This window comes from Oncorhynchus mykiss, unplaced genomic scaffold (genome assembly GCF_013265735.2).
Source record: "Oncorhynchus mykiss isolate Arlee unplaced genomic scaffold, USDA_OmykA_1.1 un_scaffold_156, whole genome shotgun sequence".
Classification (NCBI taxonomy): Eukaryota; Metazoa; Chordata; class Actinopteri; order Salmoniformes; family Salmonidae; genus Oncorhynchus; species Oncorhynchus mykiss.
The window spans coordinates 210,332-234,455 of record NW_023493666.1 but is presented as its reverse complement, the minus strand read 5'-3'; the positions used below and the strand labels follow the sequence as shown (position 1 = coordinate 234,455).

General features: G+C 49.8%; 1 protein-coding gene across 1 annotated transcript; it reads left to right on the top strand.

Annotated features, from left to right (window-relative positions):
• Positions 1 to 545: 545 nt before the first annotated feature.
• On the top strand, positions 546 to 4,681 carry LOC118947139 (serine-rich adhesin for platelets-like). The gene is made up of 2 exons (XM_036972397.1): positions 546 to 701; positions 796 to 4,681. The coding sequence occupies exons 1-2, from the start codon at positions 546 to 548 to the stop codon at positions 3,475 to 3,477; spliced, it is 2,838 nt and encodes a 945-aa protein (XP_036828292.1). The 3' UTR covers positions 3,478 to 4,681.
• The last annotated feature ends 19,443 nt before the right edge of the window (positions 4,682 to 24,124 follow it).

The following is a 24,124-nucleotide window of genomic DNA, read 5'->3' as shown; positions in this document are numbered from 1 at the left end:
AACCCTCCCAGGGACGGCAGCCGGTCCAACCCTCTCAGGGACCGCAGCCGGTCCAAACCTCCCAGGGACAGGCAGCCGGTCCAAACCTCCCAGGGACGGCAGCCGGTCCAACCCTCCCAGGGACGGCAGCCGGTCCAATCCTCCCAGGGACGGCAGCCGATCCAACCCTACCAGAGACGGAGGTCGGCCCAAACCTCCCAGGGACGGCAGCCGGCCCAATCCTCCCAGGGACGGCAGCCGATCCAACCCTACCAGAGACGGCAGTCGGCCCAAACCTTCCCAGGGATGGCAGTCGGCCCAAACCTCCCAGGGACGGCAGAGACATGAACGATAATTCTGTCAACAGTAGGCAAAGCAAAGAACCCAATAAAGTCGTTAAAGCTCAAAAGGTGTGTCCCGAGGTCTCCTGTAACAGTGTTACACGAGCAAGGATTGGTAGATATGACAAGGGGAGTGCTTCACAACGCAACAGCATGCCTAGATCGCCCACTGGCCCATATCAGAAACGTGGGGATCTGGACAATATTAAGAATAGAGCGTTCGACATGTCCTACAATCGACCTGGTTCTCAGTCCAGCCTTAAGGGGAGTTACAGAAAGAGGACCTGGATGTTGAGCAGGAGACAGCACAACAGTGACACCGTAGACAATATCACATCTGAGGTTCTAAACAATGTCACGGATATCAATGAGGAGGCTAACGTACCTATAGAACCCACTGCAGATGACAGCGATGCTGAAAGTGACCACTGTAGCAGTGGATCTAGGGCTAAAGTAACAACAGAAACAGTTGCAGAATGATAGCGGCGATGACAGCTCCAGAAGCTCCAGGAGCTCCAGGAGCTCCAGCAGCAGCTCCAGCAGCAGCTCCAGGAGCTCCAGGAGCTCCAGCAGCAGCTCAAGTAGCTCCAGGAGCTCCAGCAGCTCAAGTTCCTCCAGTGTCTCAATTCATAATCACAATGCTGACAAGGATGGCTGTCAGAGTTCTGTAACCAAACATGTCATACAAAAGGTATCCTCTCGAATTAAACATAGTGTACCTATCAAACTAAAAAGTACCAAAGTGTCTGGACTCAAACAGGACCCTGTTTCAGACCCATCTGTATATAATGACCCAGAGCATCAGTATACAGAGGATGATGTGTGTTCTGGGGCTGTATACACTCTACCTAATCCCCCCAAAACAGATGACACAGAGCCTGAGTCGGCCCCATCCGAGGCTACCTCTGCTGAGACCCAGTCCAAGCAACCAGAGACTGCTGCTGAGACCCAGTCCAAGCAACCAGAGACTGCTGCTGAGACCCAGCCCAAGCAACCAGACTCTGCTGCTGAGACCCAGTCCGAGCAACCAGAGACTGCTGCTGAGACCCAGCCCAAGCAACCAGACACTGCTGCTGAGATTCAGACACCAGAGATAGACACTGGTGAGACTCAGACCCCGGAGCTAGACACTGTTGCTGAGATTCAGACACCGGAGACAGAGTCTGCTGCTGACATTCAGACACTGGAGACAGAGTCTGCTGCTGAAATTCAGACACGGGAGACAGAGTCTGCTGCTGAAATTCAGACACCGGAGACAGAGTCTGCTGCTGAAAATCAGACACCGGAGCCAGAGTCTGCTGCTGAAATTCAGACACCGGAGCCAGACACTGTTGCTGAAAATCAGACACCGGAGACAGGGTCTGCTGCTGAAATTCAGACACGGGAGACAGAGTCTGCTGCTGAAATTCAGACACCGGAGACAGAGTCTGCTGCTGATATTCAGACACGGGAGACAGACACTGTTGCTGAAATTCAGACACCGGAGCCAGACACTGTTGCTGAAAATCAGACACCGGAGACAGGGTCTGCTGATGAAATTCAGACACAGGAGACAGGGTCTGCTGCTGAAATTCAGACACCGGAGACAGAGTCTGTTGCTGATATTCAGACACGGGAGACAGACACTGTTGCTGAGATTCAGACACCGGAGACAGCCTACACTATACCCAACCCCCAGTCTACAGCTGAGCCAGGGTCCCAACGTTTGGGTGAACCATGTGAAATGTCTTGCAATGTGCCTGAATGTAGAGTTGACAATGGAATTCTATTAGCTGTGCCTGGGTATCAAGATAGGGCTGAAGATGCAGTCTCTGCCACAGAGGACCTAACCAGGTCCGTGTGTGCTAACTCAAAGGGGACCGAATCTGCCCTGGATAGCATTGCAAAGGGATACAGGTGTGATAGATCGGATGATGAGGTTGATGCTGCCCTGGATATCATCACATGTGTCACGTACGTACGTTTACCTGGAATCACACACGTTGTGTTATTGTGGAAATTGAATGTATTGGCTTTGGGTAGAGATGTGACTTATGTCTTATGTCTTTCTTTCTTCTGTTACAGGGCTACCGAGAACGAGAGCGCTCTGGATGATATGCTGAGCGATGTGGAATATGTAAACGCTTTTCCAGAGTGTGACATGTCTCACTTCTATGATTCTGAGCCACATTTCAGTAGGCCACAGTGGAACGTTAACCCTTGTCCCGGTTTAATAGTTTCTGCTACAACTGACCCCAGTTCCTCTATTATACCACACTCATCAAGCTCCATTTGTAATGTGGTAACCCAACCTAAAGATGTCTCAGTCAATGATGACTGTATTGGTGACATGCCCTACCCAGGGTACCCAGGCAACTCCATGTTTGCTCTTGATAGGGCATGTTGTGATTATATATTTAAACAACAATCGGCACTGCAGCTGGATCCCCATCTGGTTGAGGTACATCAGGACCACGATCCCCACGTGTCTACACCACGGCAGGAGGATGCCGTGGTCCTAGATCCCGAACAACCAATATCTCAAGTACCTTACACTCCACAGCCGACTGTTGATATACATGGGTTGGATGTGTACAAGCTCAAGCCAGTAACAGCTTTACAGTCGCAAAGGTCATTATTCCCCACACCACCACAATCTGAAGCAGCTGTCACCTATGAAGAACTAGTGCCTGATCCCAGTCTACAGAACCTTGACAGCGATGGAGATCAAGTGTTGTCAATTGCGATGATAACCCCTTTGATGAAACAGTTGATTATATGCTCCACGTGTACAAGGACCTTCAACCGAGCGGTCATATGTAACACCTACTTGATTCAGCTGAACAGGCCCATACAATGTGCTTGTGGCTGTGTATTATGCACACTGTGTTACAGTGAACATGGTGGTTGTAGCCGACACAATATGTCATCCACAAGGGCCCCTGTAAGCACCACAGCCAGCACCCTTGCCAATTGCCCTGCTCTGGAGCATTTAGGAGCCTGGGATCTGGAACTCAACAAAGGTGATGTGTTCAAAACAGACAATGAAGTCAATGTCCATGTGCAGCTGTTAATGAATAAGGAGCAATCACCTGACATGGACACCCTGAGACCCGGTAGGTATATTACTATTTCTAGATCTCTCTATGTCAACTTTTTATACTACTACTATGACTAGCCCTATAATGTAGCTTAACTGACACTGTTGTCTTTCCACACAGTGTTCAACCAACTTGTCACAGCAAAGGACACCATGTCCTTCAAGTACTGGGTAAACGAAGCAATGCCAGAAGAGGTGGCCTGCAGATATGTCTGCATCCCTCATATACCTGGTTTCTGGGATCACGTCGTGGTGGGAACCCGGACCCTTCCCAAAACGGCGAACATGATCGGGCCCGATGACTCCTTGCCAAGATTGTTCAATGTGCCACTAGGGTCCTACAAGTTTCATTGGTGCTGTTTTGTTCTGAAGAAACAGATCATTTTAACTATGTGGTACACTTCAATGCCCAGGAGAGGGCAGCCTAAGGTATCCACACTGGTTGACAGCACACTGAAGAACTATACCTCAAGCATAGAGTTTAGACGAATGGTATTCTATCTGTGTAGGTGGTTTACAGCTCAGTACGGGTCCCCACCAAACAGGCGGCTTAACGTGGTGTTAGATTGTAAACCTAGTGAAGGTCCTACTTTGGTCCATGTCATAGCTTTCCTGGCTTCACGCCTAGGGATGGAAAAGGTAACACCTCAGTTCTCCCAGCATAGGGCCAAAGATGACCGAAATTACAGTTTCAATGTCAGGTATGCCAATACCATGTTCACGTGCCCCTCAGATGGTACTTCCGAAGGTAATTATGTAGATATTGTTGAGGAGTTTAGCTCCTACCACAACAGCAGTTGTAATGACATTGGTCTCACTCGCGTGTCTACCACCACAGAGGTTTATAGTTTCCTTTAAAGTACAGCAATGCTGTTTGTACATGTGGTATATTGCATATCACACGCCCCTCCGATGGTAATTCCGTAGATACTTATATAGGTATTGTTGAGGAGTTTAGCTCCTACCACAACAGCGGTTGTAATGACATTGATCTCACTCACGTGTGTACCACCACCGAGGAACAATATCTTTTAATGTACAGCAATGCTTTTTTTTTGTATATGTGGGTATATTACATTTTGTTAAAGCAATCTAAATGTGTGGCCATGTGGTGAAACATGACCTTTTATGTGTTGGTTGACAAGGGTCCCTTGACTAATGAAATTACATCTGATGTGGTTCCTAGATTTTGTGATATATAGAGGACCTATTTTTCTTTACAATAGGTTAATGTCTATACCATGTTAAACCTATTCTGTCTATTCTTTTTACCACTGACCTGTATATGTCTATTCACTTGAAATACAATATGTCTATTCACTTGAAATAAAATATGTCTATTCACTTGAAATAAAATATGTCTATTCACTTGAAATAAAATATGTCTGTACATGCATATGTGTTGGTTGTGTATACACGAAAGATGACTCACTTGGACATATCCATGTAGAACAGAGACATTGTACTATAGGCAGATATGTTTGTTCGTTTAATGGTTAATATTTCTAACAGGTTATGTACAAAACATTCAAAGTATACTGAACATGGCAGCACAGGGAAGTCTTTCTTAACTGTCACAATGTCACAACATGTGCTTATACTACATCTCCTGCTGTTATAGCTTTTGTTCTACTGTATTCACGGTATGCATCCTGAACGCTCACTCTAGTGACTGGTTCTCTCATATCGTCCAGATCCCTTTGAACAGCCAGGGTTAACACCTGCCTGTTGATGTAGGCCGAGGCGTTGAGTTGCAGCCCCACATTGTCAGAGAGAGTCTTTACTGCACCAATTAACCTCCGTACATCCAGCCTTCCCCGGAGCGCTCCTAGTAGATAACGGAGGTCTGCCCTCTCCATCTGTGTGGAAATCAGTTCTTTCTTGAACTTGTTGTACTCCTTCTGTTCCCCTATCGCTGAAGTCATGGATTCTTTGAGCAGGGCTATGTTGACATCTAAGCTTGCTATGGACCTCGAAACAGTGTTTATTGATCTGTCAACAGCGGCCTCTTCTTTCTTCCTAATCAGGGTTAGCTTATTCTCTTGTTCCATGGGGTCCATGTACAGAGAGGTGAAGAAATTTACTCCGCATGACAGTACGAAATCGGCCAATGCGCACAATCCCCGGGCTATGTTGCGGGAAAGACCACTACTGCGCATCCTTGTCACAATGGACCGTGGCTTTCCATGGTACTGCCAGGATCCGGTCAACACTGGAGGCGTCGAGAGTACCGGGTGCTCTCGAATATCCTGTTAAATATGGGGTTGATTAAGAGGGAGGTGGTCGGGATGGGGTTGCAGGCAAATATACCCGTTCCGCTAATTCTAGGAGCTAGCCTATCAACCAGTGTTTCCCGGTTCACGTCACCGGAGCACATGAGCTTCTTGTCAGATGTCAGCCCTATACTGTAAGTACCGCAGAAGGCCACCCCGAGCATTGGCTGCATTATGTCTGTGGTACGCTTATCTCCGTTCACTCTCTCCACGGTATCCTTGAAGGGATCCCCAATGGGATCCAGTACACCCTTCTCAAACTCCACCATGTGAAGTGTGTTGCAGAATAGCTTATGATTACTCTCCTCTTGGTTGCGGTGTCTGCTGGCGTGCTTCTTTCTAACCCTGAGAGCTGAACTGAAAGGCTGGAGTAGAGTTGGCATACAAGTGTACGCTTCTGCTCGCATCATAGTGTCCCTAGTAACGGAGCCGTTGAGTCTTTCCGATCGGCCCGTGGTGAAAATGTAAGGTCTCCGGTAACCACTCGAGCAGTCTGACTCTGGACAAAAGCCGTTGAATGCATCTGCGACCACCATGTCGAAGGGACCGCCCGTGTTTATGTGCACGTCTCCTCCTCGTACGTCCTTCATGTACAAGTTGGGGATGTACACCCCGGGAGAGTCTAGGGTCTCTGGTATAACGACAGACTCACAGTATTGGTTGACGGTGTGCACCTGGTGCGTATTGTGAGACGTGGGTTTGCAGACGATCTCCGTGCCCAGTGTGTATAGAGCGGACTTCTGTTGCATGAGGGAGACACCACATCCCGTGAAACGAACACCCCTGAACAGTAGGTAGGACATGCCCGAGTAGTACTTGGTGTCGTAGTGATCCACTATGACATTGTGAGTCAACAAGGTGCTGTAATGCATCCCCATCAACACCTTGGCTAGGATGTTGCTAATACCCGCAAGCTTTTGCAGTCTGATGGCCCACATGTACGTGACCAGGGACGTATCGCTAAATCCGGCATCGGTACACCGCTTGTGTGTCAATGCGGTAGGCTCAAACTGTTCACTGACATCACACCAGCCCTCCTGTAGTGTTACCTTGGAGAAAGCGCAGTGTCCATTCAAACGCATCACCGTGAGAGCTCTCTCGTTTGGCAGATTCAGCTCGTTGGTTAGATTGAGGTCGTGCTCTCTGTACAGGATAGCGGTGAGGACAGTGTCAACACCGGTATCACTACTAGACCCACGGCGGTACACTCTAGCACCTAGGACTGGGAGGATGATCCAGTACATGAGATTACAATAGTCCACATCATCCAAGGTGAAGGTAGTTGGGTAGCCATAATCCCTGTTGCCAGTTACAGTGAAGAACACAGGCATGGAGGCTATCACAGAGTTGCGCCTGCTCCCAACTATGCCCTTAAACAGTGAGATTAGGCTGTTCATCAATCCCTCAATTTGTAACAATACGGTACGTTCCTCAGGGGTAATGGTCAATAATGTCTCCTTTCCAGCGAGGACCTGCCGTATGTAAACTGCGCAGATCGGGTCGGTTAACCAAGACCAGAAAAGTCTTCCCTTGGTCCAGTCTGCAGTTTGGAAATGGGTAACGTCTTCTTCAGCCAGGATAGCCCTTCTCAAGGTAATCGTTGACTCTAAACCCTGTCCGTAATGGAGCGCCTGTTCAAGGAATAACAAGTTATCTCGCACATGTTTGGCGTGCTCTGTATCTCCGAAGTGAGTGAGTAACTCGCTGCCGATCTGAGCAATTTCGTCGTCGATGCTGTTCATCGGCGAAGAGTTGAACAGAGCCACCCGAGGCCTAACAACCCAGCGCTCTGGCACGACTTGTCTGTTCCTGTCACAATTGTCAGATGGGCGAGGTACCACCATGTTGCGTGTGTCGAACTCAAGTATGGACGCAGGGTTTCCTATCTTACTGTACCAGTCTCTACTGTACCCGAGGCTGGCCAGGTTTTCTACAGAAATGGAGTTGGGATCGGCTCTCATCAAAGAGTTGACATCGGTTTGCAGTCTGATACGACGAGCTTCACTGAACAGCTCTTTCGGGTTACCCACGGGGTGTAGGCTACGAAGAGTGACACAGGCCACCGCTCCGTCATACTGGTGGAGGTATGAGGCGCAGGGTGATCGCTGAGCAAGCTGCTTGTAGTTGATGTCGTCCGATTCTGTGGTAGAGAGCACATGTGATGGGTTGATCTGATTCATAGCTGGCGCCATGCAGCCGACCGTGAAGTACTCCCATTTGAAACCTTCTGAGTTACAGAAGGCCTTGTGTTCAGTGGACGTGTCTCTGTTGGCACCGTGTTCCATCTGTACTCCGTCCACCTGCACGATGGGTATCTTATCAGTGGGGCCTCCTCCGACTCGAATGTAGTTTACCTTCATGTCGATTGAGCTGTCCTGGAAACACGATTCGTTGGTAAAGGGTAGGTCCTTGTCACCAATGTCGTGCTGGGTGACCTGTTTCATGGTGAACTCGTAGCCTACCCCTGCTCTACCGGTCTCGTTGGCCATGGTGTACACAGAGAACTCGGGGGTGATCGTGGTGTCCTCGCTGACAATCTGAGACTGTATTATGCTATTGGAGCTTCTCTGGGAGATGACGCGGAACAGCGTGTCGCCCATGATCATGACTTCGGCCTTATCGCTCCCCAGTATCCTCCGAGCGTTTTCCAGGGCGCAAACGAAAGAGTCGGGCTGTATGTTGATCATGCCGCACATGAGCTCCGCCATCACCAAGATAGAGTCCAATTTCTCAGCACGACCGGAGGTCTTTGTCCTTTGCGCGATTCTGTCTGTCAAGGTTGGTTGAGCAGAGCAATATCTGAGCACCTCAATGGTTCTAGTTAGCTCCCAGGAAGTGCTGACCCTGTCTAACTCTCTTCTGATCAGATCCATTGCCATCGAAGGCACTGTAACGCTCAGGAGGCTTCCGAATTGCATCGTGACCACCTTGGACCGATGTTGGAACACTTGGCTGTACTCTCTAGTCTGCACTCCGTTGCTAATTGTGTCGTAGGTGCCCTGCTGAGCCTCGCGTTGGTCCGTGATCCTGTATCGCCTGCAGAACCTCGTACCTGTGGGAACTACTTCGTCCGGTACCAGCATCTTGTATACAAAGCCAGCGAGTAGGCGACTCGTTTCTCTCTGTTGTCTGAACAGGGTAACTCCCATGTGAGCCTGAGATATCACAACGGTGGCATCAGCAGAGATGGAACTGTTGGTGGCCGAGGCTCTGATTATGTTATCCGTCATGTACTCAGCGAATGTGTTGTTTGGCGAGACCAGGAAGGTTGGGGCTTTCACCAAACGCACAACGGTCGCCAGTGGTTTCAGCGTATAGCTGCTCGGGTCCATGGTTACCACACTCATGATGCAGGCAACCTCTTGGGGTTCTAGTCGATTGACTGACAGTAAATTTGTTTGTGCTATAGTAGAGTTGTAGTTGATCTCAATACCATCCTCAGAGACAGACAGAGTCAATTGTTAAGATGTTTTTGTGGTTAGACAATGTCTCGAGTGTAACGCACACCTTTGCGCTGCGACTTATAAGGCCTCTTAACCTGAGCTCCGTGTGACGTGCCTGGGAGCTTACCGAGAGCTCTATACATCTCTTCGGTGCACTTGTCGTGGTACATTAGTAAACTCGAATCGTCACCGTGTCGTCTCAGAAGGTTTTCAGCAACAATCACGTCTGTGGTGACGTCGATGGCTTTGCGTTTCAGATTGGAGAGCTTAACCACACGTGCCTGGACCTTGGTATCACTGTCCTCGTCACTGTCGACATCGTCACTGTCTTCGCTGTCATCGTCCTGGTAGTAGTGGTAATAACCCTCACTTCGGTTTAGGTTACCCAGCAGGTTCTGTCTGTTGCTACACAGACAACATAAGGCTCTAAACAGCATCCAGAACATGCTGGAGGCTCGGTTCATAAGCTACGGACTTTGTAAGTATACGAGAAAGCACGTTGGTATCGTTAACCAGACATGAAACGCTTGACAGTACAGAACCCATGCCCTCCCTGCTTGATAGGACCGAGAAGGGAGATGACGAGAGCCACCGCGAGCGTGTCCAGGGAACGTATGTTCCGTTGCGAGAAGGAGCTTGCTGAAGCTGCTTTGAAAGACAGAGGGAGCTCCTACGGATTAGATGTGTTTAGAACACGTGAGCTTAGTCATCGTGAAAGGGGTCAGTCTGACAACGTAGACTACGAGCGTTACGGGTTGATCCCTATCCATCGGGACGTGGACTCATGGACCTACGTAAGTGAGGATCCACAGCTGGCCATAGCAATAGAGGAGATTGTCAACACGTTCAGCCCGGCTCTCTCGGTGGAGCTGCTGCTTTACAACGTGTTGGGCAGCAACAGCGAGAGCTCTACTTGCTTGGTGCGATACCTCATCAACTACTACTCCTCCAACCACGTGTGTGAACACATCAAGACCACCCTGAGGAACATGATTCGCTGGACTGTATTGGCTGGCTTTGTGCCCTGCATGTTCTTGCCCTGGAAGAAACTCAGAGCTCTTGGCCTGGGGTTATCGGGTAAAGCTACCGTAACCAACTTAGTGTCGTCACACCCCGCAGTCCACAGTGACAAGTACAGGAAGCATGATGATGATGATGATGATGATGATGATGATACCTATACTCGAAGTAAACCGAGGAGAACCGAGAACAAGTGTAGACCTGGTAGCGTAGCCATAGGCGAGCACATGGGCAAGGGTAGACGCAAGCAGAGAGCACCTTGCTTCAGGACTGTAAAAGATGGTCTCAGCCCCCCCGATGCCGCTGCCGAAGCCGTACAGGAACGAGAGGCTCACGAGAGGGCTTTGCCTTCGTTGTTGGACGTGCCGCTCGACCACCTTGCTGACACTCTGAAACTGCTGATGAGCTATTCGGTCCCTGAGACACAGGTCTCCGTGGTTTGTAAGATCATCAGAGATTGGGTCAAACGGGACATCACGCTCAAGCGAGATCCGATCAAGGAAACAGAGCTAAAAATGGCAACCGTGGCCCTATGGGGTGTGATGAAGACCTTCGAACACGGCCGGTGCCCAGTCATACCCGAGTGCAAGGCCTCGACTTGTCTGGCCTTCTACGACACTGGAGACGGACCTCGTTACGACCACGGTGGACGGGGTCCTGTACAGACACATCTCAATGTGGGATAGTTGCTGGTCAGGGGGTTCCAATCTGTCCTCTTTGGCCAAGAGCGCTCATCAAACGGTGAAGAGCTGGGCTACTCTCTTTCACAAGATCATACAGGGGCTGACAATGGCCTCCAGCAGACACATGTATACCAGCACAAGCGTAGACCGGTCCTCCTTGACGCATCTGGCTGACGTGATGCTTTCATCGCGTGGGGAGCAGCAGCGTGTAGGGATTTCAGCCGCGGGCAACTCATTTGGCAAACCGTTACTTGACAACCTGTCCCGCTTCCTGGCCAGCGACCAGCAGCTCGACATGTTTGGTCTGAACACGACCGATCTACCAGATGTGTTTCTGAGATCCGGGGTCGGGACTACGGTTTCCGAGCACAAGTCCGCAAGCGTCTCGCACAGTCCTCAGTAAAATGATGGCGTCAATGATCTCAGAAGGCAAAGAGGTTCTGCTGGTAAGGCAGTTTCTGGGTGAAGTGACCAGGCACCCTCACCTGGCATTGGAACGGCTCAAGCGTGATTGTAAAGACCCGGGGCTGTTGCAGATGGCCGAGAGGGTCACAAGGCAGCTGGAACATACCATCAGCCAGGGCAATGAGACTAAATCCAATGAGCCCGTCACAGAGCTCGGATCGGACGTTAAACTCGTTTGCAACTACCCCTCTTCTGTCAGCGTGTCCCATTTGGAAGAGACCTTGAGCATGTGGACCACTTTCTGGAGGAGCGCTCTGTCCGGATTCAGTCAGTTCAACAGGAGACACAATACAATCCAGTACAACAGCAGGGATACAGTGAGAGAGCTACAATCCGGGTCACCGGTGCATGTTCTCCACTGTATGCTGGTGACACTCCTGAACACGTCCGGTGTAACATTCGCAGACAGCCTATCTGGGAGAAAGCCAGACTCTTCCCTCACAGTCAATGACATTATGCTCACCCGGGACTCGCTGCACCCGACCGCGTATGGGTTACTTTTGGCAAACAAGCTGGGTCTCAGGCCTTCCGATGTTAAATGTGAAGATGAAAAGGACCAAGGGGATATTGCGGCCGAGTGCATGAGTGGGTTGCTCTCGGCTACATCAGCGAGCAGCGCCGACTCCTTAGCTCCTCAGTCCCACGTAGCTGAGCAGCCGGGTTCCTTTGAGGCTCCAGCGGCTGAGATCGCAAAGGAGACCTTTGGTTTACAACTGGCAAGATGTCCACAGAAGGGATCACAACAGAAGCTGAGTCGGGGTCACCGAGACGCTGCTCCACTGCAGCAGAGACACAATGACTCATAGACCCATCAGGACTCTTCTGCCCTAGGTGATCAGGGGAGGAAGCTGCAACATAGAACGTGCCGTGGTGCGGGGTGATACCGCTAGCCACCGAGGCTTGTTGCTCCGTGTGCACTTGAGGGACAGACGAAGGACATTGATGCGATTGATCTCGGGAGCCCTGGTTCAGGGTGACTGGGTTTGAATTATTGTAGAGGAAACGGGATCTCATTGTTCTATTGTACATAGTGTTCATTCCTCTTTTCACCTGTTGATGTTGTCTTGATTTCATTCTGGTTTGCATGCCACGATTAAAGGTTCTGTGTCCTACATGTGTTGTACTGCATCGTTCTTTGTCTTTTGTCTCGCCTCGCACATCGGGTTCAGAGTCTGTGCTCACTTTACAACCGCCCACCATTCGTTTGCGTTTCTTATGTAACATCACGGTGGCGGTCATCGTGTCCTCCTTGCCTTTACACGCTTTGCGCTTTAGTGTAACCGGAGCTCTGTCCTCCTTGCCCTTGCCACATGTTTCGTGTTGCTCACTATTTGACATGTGGTCATCATAATCTTCATCCGGGCTCTCATCCTGATGCCGACATGTTAGACCTTCATTGGCCAATCTTAGTAATTGCTCCGTTCCATTTCTGTTGTGGTGTGACAAGAGCAGCTGAGACTGAGGGCTAAGGACACAGGGCTGGAGCGACTGGTCCTCGATTGTAATCGTGACCCACTGCTGTTTCGGACACAGGTGAACTTTCCCCTTTATCATCCAGAGAGGTTCCAAGCTGAGCTCTGTCAGGTCTGCTAGTGACACGCGTATCCAGAAAGACTTTTTAGCTGACGGAATGAGCGTATATAGCAATGTCTCTATTGGTATGGACCTGTCTCGCAGCACCTGAATGAACGTGTTGATTTGCTGAACAGGGTCGATCCTTAGCCCTGCGCACTGTTTGTGTTTCTCTGTGGGCCTGTATTGCACAAAAGCATACTCTTTGTCTAGCAACGCAACTCCAATCAGGTAGTCTAGGGTCACCAAATCTTCTCGTATGGTTTCCAGAAATCTACCATCGGAATCGTGAACGGTCGACTGCTGCTGCTGAGGCATAGGAGGTTGAGGAGGAGCAGGTGCGGGAAAGAGCATAGCGCTAGGATGATATGAGTAGGATAACATGTTTCAGGTTCTCAACTGTAAAGCCAGAAAGTCAAATGTGCTGTCGAGCGCTCGAGAGAAATCGGAATCGGAAAGGAAGTGGTTGAGGTTTAGCTCAGCGAAACTCTGTCCGATCTCGCAAGTACTATGTAAACCTCTGGGTCTGTAAATAGGGTTGCTCCAACCAGCATCTCGGTCCACTATCCACCTAGGCGTATCTGATCTGTCCAAGGATTGCCAGGCTGGCACTCTGTTACCTCTCTCCGCTATCTCAAACAAGGCGTGCTTCCAGAATTCAGAAAACTTGAAAGTTATCTGACAACAGGGACACCGTGCGTACTCGCAACTGCGGTCAGCTTGACTGGCATCGTCATGACACAGGGTCTCATTCGCCTCTCTCATCACTGCAGCTGGGATAGTGAATTCGGCCCGCTTCACAAAGGTAGATACTTTTCCGTGACCGGGTTCGCTAGTGACCGAGACCGTTTCTGGAACCAACTGCATGTAGCCGAAAACACTATTGTCTTCCATGTACAGAAAATGCCATTCTCCTGTCAGGTCTGAGGACGTCCTTTGACGCAGCTGGCAGTTGTTCTGGGCACCGGTGTCCTGTTTCTGCAGTTCCGATATGTATGACTCTATGGTCTTCAGGCGCCTGCTACACGTTCCCATTAGGTCTCGCAGCTCCTTCACTTGACACTGTATGTTGATCTCAGCCCTGCTCTTGGTGGTAGACCCTTCCGCTCTTGTCAGTAGGGATTCAAAGTGTGCGTTCACTATATGCCATACCCTTAGAATGGACGATCTAGAAGCAGCCGATGGCGCTACCCGGTAGCCTACGTTTGGGTTGTCACTTGCCATGGATGATGTTGCTGACGGAGAGAGCCCTGTACTCTATACATCTCACAAGTCCTTTGTTAAGTATGTGTCTCTTGTTATTAGCTCGTCGTGGATGGCTCGATTACTTTCCTGACCTTAGAGAATGGGCGCTTTGTTGAGGTGCAGAGCGATTTAGTTAAAGCGAGTTGTATGGTCTGTTGACTGTATCCCAGGTTTGTGAAATCAATGTCCTTGAAGCTGGGGAGTCCGCGAGGTCGGCAGCATTTGGGGTTTCGGGTGAGGTGACCGTCGACGGCTGCGATCAGCTCCACCCTAGCGTTCACTTTACCCTCCTCTCTCAGGTACGCCTCGTGTGCGACTATGATTTTGTCATTCAGAGAACTGGGATTGTCGAGGAGCCAGGAGACCAAGTTGATAAACTCGGGGTTCTTCATATGGTAATTTGTTAGAACCTTATCCTGAAACGAAGACAGCTTGCTACGGTACCTTTCAATGAATGCGCCTCTCACCACCTCTCTGTATGCAGGCCAGTATTTGGGGTGACTGCGGTCTGTCACTTCTATGAAGTATGTCTCCGTGAGGTAAACCAGACACATCTTTTCCTGAGATGTCAGCATGCCGCGCCGCTCCTGAGCCAGCTCGCAGCACAGCCTGTTGAGATGGATGTGTATCTCGACCAACGTTGCCACTTTAGCCAGTGCCGTAGGGAGTTCTTTGGCTACGTCCCTCACCTTTTGCGAGTTGATAGACATGGACGAGAATAGCTGATGTCTGGTTTCCTCACCAGCCACGTTGACTGAGGAGAAGAAGAAGGGTGTGTGGAAATGCTTCTTTGTGTTCTTCATGAGGATCACCACGGTTAAAGGGTTGGCTACTCCGTATATGTAGCAGGTCAGGTTCTCGTTGCTAATCGTGAACGGCTTAGTTGACACCATGCAGGTTCCCTGGGATAAGGCTATGGTCTCGAACACCCCTCTGAAGTAGGGCTGTAGCAGGTACTTGGCGTTGGAGGTGTAGTTGGCGCTGCGGCTGGGGTTGGACGAGAACTCTATGCGGGTGTTTTTATAGCCGTGTTGGGAGCAGAGCCTCTTCTTGTCTGACACGAACCTCAGTCTGCTCAGCAGCTTGGTTTTAGTGGTGTTGGACTGTATCTGAGCGTACCTTCTGAGATGTTTGGAGACAATGGTCGCGTTGAACTTCTGATTGCCCACCGTGTTTACGTGCAGTACGTGGAGGAGCACGTTGTTGTCCAACTCTACCAGGCAGCTCCCTTCAGTCCTGAGCGTGTCATTTGTTCTCTCTGGACAGGCTACGTAGCTGTAGTGGGACATTGCCTCGGGTCGAGTTATGACATTCGGACTACAGTCTGTTCGGTTCTGCTTTGTAAAGCCAGTGAAGGGTGCCTTTGTTGCACTCCATGTCGAGGATCCACAAGGCTCCCAGCCAGCAAAGGCGGGACACGCGAGACTCGTATAGGAGGTTGACAGCAGTGGCTCTGGATCTACGGGTGCCCCATCTACACTTTGGGTATGAGCAGGGTGGAAGAACGGGACACTTTCTTGTGCACGACAGCCGTTGTCGACGACATCGTTCCCTGTTCTGAGAGAATGGGTCATGTTTACCGTGCACAAATAGGGCAGCCCTAAGCTCGCTGGGACACAGATGAAGGGAGTCTTGGGGTCTGATGAAGAATAGTTCAAGATTACACAGCAGGAGCTTGCGTTTGCCAGCGTACACTAGCACCAAATGTGACCAGAGGAGCTCAACTGCGATCTTGGTCTCAGCTGATACGTCAGATGACTGACAGACCTCTCCCCATTCCGAGGGAGGTGTCACCGAGAGACTATCTATCAGGTAGACCAGGGTTCTGTTTTCAAATTCACCAACCTCACCCCTCAAGTCCCTTGATACTGTCAGACGAGCCAGTAAAGCATGAGCCGCAGCCTTCGCTCGGTCATGACACTCGGACAAGAAGCACAACCTGCAGTACACGGGTAGTAGCTTTTCCAGTAGCTGAACCACCGTCGAGCCGCTAGGTTTTAGAACTGCGAATTCTCCGTGCCTGTACTGATCAAAGTGAACATAGGCTCGAGTTCTAGGAGACCAAACGTTAGGGCCTGAGATCAGCTCTCGGTGCTTCACCAGACACTCTATTAAGGCTTCACTGGAGAGCTGGCCATCAGTAACGGTAGTACACTCAATCTCATCCATTAGGTACCCAATAAAGATATCGTACCTTATTATGTCCACGTGCGGACCGGGGCATTTGCCTGTAGGGTCATGCAAAGGAATCCCTGAACTCTTTTTCGTAGCAACTGCCATTAAAGCGTGCTACGGGAAACTACCTTCTTGGGAGGACTCGAGGGACCAGAGAGGGCTGTCTGGACGCGAAGGTCCTTCGGTCGAAAAGAGGCCCAGATTGAATAGCGAAGGGAAAGAGTCTGTGTCCCTGGGACCTATTGATGACGAGTACAGACGGCTTTACTGTGAACTGAGGAATAAAGCGCTGTCAGATATAAAGGGTCTGGTGAGAGAGCACGTGGAAAACATGAGCACATCCTCATCCTCCTATGACTTTATGAACATATATGGAATGTGTTCCTTTGACCCACCCAATGTAACCAGGATCTCGCAGCACAAGGGTGAGACTCTTATTTGCAAGTTTACCAAGCTCTCATGTCCTCAGGAGAACTCTAATTCCAACTCTCAAAGACTCATCACAGTCAGTGGGATACTCAATCCGCTAATCAGCGCTCGGCTTGACCACGGGGAGCTGGATCTCACTCACTGTGGTGAGTCAGATTACCACAGAGCCACGGAGGAGTTCGCTAGAATCGACTGCAGGAGTAAAATGAGGGTACCGAGAGTACACAAGGTCGACTTGGGCAGTACAATCGGCAGCATGGAGAATCGATTCATTTTCACCGTGAGAGAAGACTTACACACGCTCGGCTGTGCATACAGGCAGATGATGGTTTTAGTTGAAATGTTGCACCTAAACATGATACATTTCATACATTCATAGAGGCCGGGTTCGTGTCATGTTCCGCCGTCACCCTTGGTTGTTGTATATGTGTAATAAAGAACTTTACCATCACACAATGTGTCTGTTTAAAAGTTTTATTGCATTGAAAGGTTTTATTTCATAACTACAAGACTACAAAGCTCTACACATATAGGCTACACACAGACAAGCAGTAAACCACATATGGGGTATACAAAATACATACAAAGAGTCACTCTGTATATGTGAGGTACAAGCAAAAGCAATCATCAGTCAGAGTCGTCAAAGCCAAAGTCCACCTCCGTGTCATATATTGTGAGTTCGTTTTCCACCTTGGCCTTCTTCTTCTCGGGGCTCCCGTCGCTGAGTTCCTCTGTAGGTCGTTTCATACCGGGCCAGTGGCCGGGTGAAACATGGCTGTTCCCTTCTGATGATGTAGAACAGGACGCAGAAGAGGAGTAGGAACATGACTCCTGTCCAATCACTTCGATGTTGTTATTCTTAACAGCTGACACCAGTAGGCCAAACTCCTTTTCATTCAGCTCAGGCGTCATCATCTTGATACGGTTTACATCTATCCTGGGCAACACGCAGGACACCCCTCTCTTGATCCTCTCCACCATTTCGTCGATCGTACTTTTGTTCTCCCTGCCACAGTTGACGTTTCCACCTCCCTGGGAACTGTACAGGGTTGTATCGATGCACCTATTGTTGAACACCTTGACAGGGTAGTAGCTACCCTGTCTACACAGCTTGACAGAGCCGTAGCTGTTGTTGTTGCTGTTGTTCGAGAATACCCTCATGCTGGACATGACCATCATGGGCGCGTGGATCATGTATTCCTCGTTTGCAAAGACAGTGGCAAATTTCATGGCGCCCATCTCGCCAATAAACACAACCCTGTTGTACGACATGTTCTTCTCCTTCATGATCCTTCGGACCTCTTTTTTTGTGTCCCCTATCTTATTCAGAGACCTGTGGATGTAATCAGGGAGACGGTTGTCGTGGGCTTGCAACCACTCCATAGAATCCAGATCTTGGTAGTTGACGCCTCTCATACCAGGGTTGCCGAAGGCTGGTCCAGTCAGCTTTATCAAGGTGCCGTAGGATGCTTCAAACGCGTTTGTGTTCTCATCCTCGTCCTTTCCGTGTCTGAACTTCCCAGCCATCGATAACGAGATAAGATGTTTGCACAGGTTAGACTCGGTCGTCTTCGGGGCATAGACGACACGGGCCAGCTCGGTGCAGAGGAACCCCATTATCATCATCACAGTCTGTCTGATGGTCATGGTCAGGGTGAGTGTGCACATTGGCAAGGCTCCATGGGACAAGGTTAGCTGATACTTGCTGCTGTTGCTAAGATTCTCCTCGTGCACGAGGTTGTTGTACCTGGGGTCGTTCATGGCTTTAACACAGGCCACCTCTGTAAATTCGCCCGTGTTAAACCTGTGGTGGTATCGGCCGTAGAAAAAGGAATCTGTCGCCACCTTGGTAACCGCAACAGGCTTATATGGCATAGACAGCATACTGCTTAGACTACTATTGGGATTGATCTTAGACTCTGGTTTCAGGGCAATATTCAGCATAGTCTTCATCATGGTGTTGTTCGTCATCCCCAGAGTGACTGAAGTGAAGACACCCAACCTCGCTTGACTGCTGGGAGAGGGTCTCTTGTCTTCTTGGCCAGTGAAGACTTTACCGAAGTAGAGCACGTTGCCTTTCTCCTGCCCAGCAAACCCTACCCCAGTGGTGTACAGGCAGCTGTCTGTCATTTGACTCAGCTCTGCCATCAGGTTCGCGCTCTGGTGACGGACCACTTCTGTGAATTTGCTCATAGAACTGTTGATGGTGGTCATTACGGTCTCAGTGAAGTCGCTGTTTGCGTGACAGGGAAGCATGTTGGCAATCGTTCCAAATACGGCGCACTGAATGTAAGCCATTGTGTTATCCGACATCAGGTAGGAGCAAATCTTCAGGGCTTTGGTGTCTGTCTGTCCTCCCATCAGTTTCAGACCGATATTCTTAACCATCACCATCCTGTCGCCCATCTGAGGAGCCACGAACCAAAACTTTTTGCTCTTGCTTTCTACGATCTTGCACCCCTGCATACGCTGCAGTATACTGTGATCGGTCCAGCGAATAGTCATATCCATCCCACTGGACACATCAGACCCCGTAGTGTCCAGTTCATAGCCCGTGAACAGCCTGTAATATTTCAATCTCGCCTCGGGGTTGTTATCTGTGACCCCCTCGGTCTCACCTTTTCTGTGTTTCTTACCACCCGCTTGCTGATCATAGTAGGGAATGAACATGGGCTTCATCAGAGTTGCTGCGCACAAGGGGTCGCAATAATTCACCTCCAGGAAAGTGGCAGACGCAACACTCATTATGGTAGCAAGGTCCTTGTCCTCAATGCAGCTGCTCAGGAATATAGCAAGTAACTGAATCAGGTACAGGAATACCATGTGTCTAGGCTCCTCTCCATGTTCGTGAACTATATCGCTATCGCGGAGATCGTCCAGGTCAAACAGGTCGAGTAACTTGCGCAGTAAGGACAGAATCTGACCTGCCTTAGTTTTGTGGAAGTTGACGAAAACACTTGGGTAGGAGTCATCACCACACTTCTCATCAGAGGCTATACTAAGAACCTTGTCACGCAGAGCCTCGTCAGTCAGGGTGTTCTTGTACAGGGAGAGGACCGTGTCCCGAGTGAACAATTTGCAGAGGCTCAGAAACAGGGTCGATTCGAACTCCCCGTTTATCTTAGGAACGTTCTGTAATGCCAAGAAGTGCCCTAGGTGTTCTGCGTGCACTTTCAACACCTCGTCGGGGAAGACGTTTGGACAATGGAGATGCAAGACCACGGGAGACTTGAGAAGCACCGGCGCAAATGGGTTTGCGGGGCAGGGGTAGACGATGCCGGAGTCGTGTGGTCCCGTTGCTATGCAAAATCCATCCTGTTGCAGGCTTACCTGGAGTGTCTTAACACAGTTTGCCATTCTAAACAGAGAGATAGTGGGTCCACTCCACGACTACAAACGAAACTAGTCAAGATGTTGACGTCTAAGACAAGGACTTCGGAATGCGGTGACGCTTACAAATTCTGTTTGGAGCTCTGGGATGAACTGTCTCAGGCCCTGATTGAATCACAAGAGTCGAGTACTGTGTTGCCAAGCAAAGAGGAGTTGTCTCAGATGCAGGGGCATGAAGTTATGATCAGACTGGCTCTCCTGGCAGATTTTTATAGGTACCAAAAGGATGATCTGGCTGTATATAGGGAGGAGTCAACTGAGAAGTTGTGTGCAATTAGAGCCAAGGCATTCAGCTTCCTTGCAAATGGTACATAACGTTCAACCAGAGCTTAACCAACCGACGGGACCCCTTTTATCCAAAACGCCTCTGTGTCCTAGAACTAGAGCCAACTCATCCATCCCCAGACCATTGTTACAGCCACAGCCCCTGTGTCCAAATGTATTCGGGACAGTCCTACCACAGGCTATGATGCCCGACCTCATATGGTATCTGCTAGCAAGGTCACCTATGTCTGACCCCAGCTCTCTTGTCCAAGTGAAGGAACACATGGGAGGGTACGCTCCTCCACAAACTGGAGAATCAGCAACCGAGCTATCGCTCAGTCCACATGAGGCTGCTGCACAGATACCAAATCAGAGTAGCGACACCTGTGCAACAGGCTCAACACCCCAGATGAGTGTTAAACCCGTCAGCAAGAACAGTGATCTGCTGAAACCAGGACCCGGTTCATCTTCAATGTCTATGAGTAAACAGGACAAAGGTCTGTGTGATAATAGGGATAGCAAGAAGGGGAAGATCAAAAAGTCCAATCGAGAAAGGAAGCAACCTTACCCACAGCACGGTGAACGACCCAGAGAGTGGGAAGCTTCGATAAAGTGGACTAAAGTCTGTTTTTCAGTGAAGAGGAAATCATACCAGGCGAAACTCATAAGAGCCTTCCAGGTGGTGAAAAGTGTCGGACACCCTATGCTTACACTCAATTCCGAATGGGGTCTGAGTTGTTACTACAAGCTAGCTGTCTCCTACACCACGGATCAGCCACTGGAGATGGCAGCGGCCTGTCTACCCGAACTGCGACAAGCCGTAGACATCATCCACAGCGAACAGTTTCAGAAGCTGCGCGAACTACCGCTCGGGTGTCAGATGCTACTATACGCTGTGCTCAACTGTCACATCAATTGGGTTGACCACAACCACAAGCAGATACTCCTCATACCTGGACAACCCAGCTCCCGCGCCCCTAATCAGGATGGAGACTTGAGGTGCTCGAGATGTCTGAAGAATCAGACCTTCCACTCTTCTGAGGTGAAAGGCAACCCGAGAAACATAGATGTGGAATTTGACTTCGAACAGATGAGGTTTGGGTCATCGTGCTGCGCTGCGCCCATGATAAACGTACCCCTCAGCACCAACGACGTCAACACTTGTACCTTTACCGAAATGAAACAGATGTACACCTCCTGTATGACATGCAAGCAGCCAATCTTTTCCGAAGTACTAGTGGATATGGAAACACTCTACTCGCGCTGTGTGGTCTGCACCCCTGACCCTATACGACACATCTGAATAGACACTCTGGATCCCAACAAGACTGAGGAGGCTATGACTGAAGATGGCTCAGCTATTGTTCACCAAGCGGACGTCACCAATAAGGACAAAGTTATGACCGAAGCAACCTCAGGCATAGTGCACCATGGGGACGTGGACCTGTTCAGAGCGGTACACTCTATACCCTTTGCTAGATTGAAATATATAATGTGCACACACTACGGAGCTAATAACTTTGACACTGAGTGGCGGAGAGTCCGAGGTGATCGGCGACGCTCGGTCAGCGGCAACAAAAATCTCTACCTGTACCTAAGCATAACCAATAGGCTAGACAGAAGAGAAGGAGCCATCCGAGATATTATGGGAGTGTACAGGGATATCACCACAACGGAATCCGAGTGTAAAGACAGAGTTGAGACCTTGGCTCAGGATCGGACACCGCCCCTAGTAGAGCATGTGGACCCTTGCACGTTTGATAATACAATGATCGAAGCAGCAGAGAGTGTCATGGGACTGGAGGAACCTGAGGATATGAGAGAGTATCTGGAGACTTTCAAATGTAATACCACTCGTAGCTGCTTGCTTGAACTTGGTGAAATGACTTCTTACGGGTGTGAGGAGTATTCAGATGAGGAATGGGATCACGAGGAACGCGACTTTTGTTTGAACAACGAGGATCTGAGGTCCATGTCTGAGCCAGCCCAAGGCAAAGTGGATCAAGACAGTAAGGGAGGGTACCAGGCTATATTGGAAGACTTGACTGTTGAAAAGCCAAAAGCTGTAATTGACCAGGACTGACTGTTCATTGCTTTGTGAGCATTTGGTGATTGTTTCTACTATAGACTGAGGACTGACTGTTTATTGGTTTGTGTGCATTTGGTGATTGTTATACTATAGACTGTCTTGCATCTTTGTGTTTTGCTTGTACCACAGAAATAAATAAAAGCTTTGTGTTAGACACAATTCTGTCTCCTTGTCTTCTTCACTGTCTCCTGTCTGTTCCACACCACAGTGCCATGCACCATGCCTCTCTAGCTCAGGGCATATGACCATGGGACCCTGTCAGAGAGGCGACTGGAGCTGTACGTGGCATAGTGACCGTAAGGTTCGAGGAGGTACATCTTATAAGTCGTGTAGAGTACACCTGGGTGCACATGTCTGATATAGAGAAGAGAATGCCTATATCTGAAAGTCTGACGGAGCCCGGTCTCGATGGTTTATTTCGCATACCCGTAGAGTCGCATGTGATCCCTAGTACGAGGTATATTGTTCTCCGGGCTGTATACACACACTGCGGAGACAGCTACGGACTCGTTACAGCCAAACATTTTACCAACACGTACACCGATACCAAGGGCCACAAAGTGAAAAGGATCAGCGTTTTAGCAAGAGCGCCCTTGGCCTGGGTGAAGATCAACACACACAATGATACGTCAGTGCCCCACCTGACCTACCCTTACACAGGAGACATGGTGTGTGGACACCAACCCGAGGTTATCGTCTCAAGGATATACGCCAACATGAGCCGTTACGTGCACAACACCTTATTCTTTACCTCCTACACCCCGGACTCTGGCGAAAGAGATCGTTTAGCCTCAGAATTGGTAAGCGAGACATTGTCTATACTAGCGGCCCCGCTTGCATTCAAGGCTGTACACGAACAGAGCAGGCTAACACTGGAACGGTTGCAGTGTCCGAGAGACCGTGACATTCTCACGATACCCGATCCACACAAAGCGCTTTGGGGGACGTGTGTATTGTGGCAGCTAGACTCTGAACTAGGGACCCTCTCACGTGCAACTGTTAACCAACAGACAGACCTAGCGCCAGTCCCATCTGCCGCTCGGTGGTTGAACGTAAGGCTCACGTGCACAGGTTTAGAGGTGACTAGATGTTCAGAGGAAAGTGCTACCAAAGACAATATACAGGCTCCCTACTGGGCAGTCGTACTCACGGCCCTGTGTTGTGGAGCACTGGACCGTTGGTCACAGGAGCTAGACAAACAGTCAAGGGCCTTGAGAGTCGACGTTAGTCTACTCCTAAGTGAAGGAGAGAAGAACGAGCTGTGTCAACGCTGTGGGTACGCTTATCGAATATCGCCCATGGTGTGTGAGTCAAGACCCAAGAGAGTGTCAGCTGTGTTACAGATAGACAATTTGCTCCTGGGTGGCATCTGCACAACTCTGTGTGCTACCGTCACCCGACATAACCGAGATGGATCAATTGAGGCTGGCTCGGACAAACAAGCCCGTTACCAGGCAGAACGAGAACAGAGATATTGTCTCAATCACCGAAGGGTCTACAGAGCAAGCTGTGAGGAACAATGGGAACTGGACAAGTGGAAGGGAGAGTACGAGTGGAGAGAAGGAGAAGAGGTCGACCAAAGGCAAGGAGAAGAAGACGTCGTCACATCAGCATCAGCGTCACGAATCACCCCCGGGTGTGAACGAAGAGCAAAGCAGATTGCATCGTGGTGGGAAG

Bases quoted from the DNA above. Each gene is read 5' to 3' on its own strand.
- LOC118947139 (XM_036972397.1), top strand. From the start codon at position 546: ATGTCCTACAATCGACCTGGTTCTCAGTCCAGCCTTAAGGGGAGTTAC. The intron at 702-795 runs GTACCTATAGAA...AAACAGTTGCAG, and splicing joins ATATCAATGAGGAGGCTAAC to AATGATAGCGGCGATGACAG.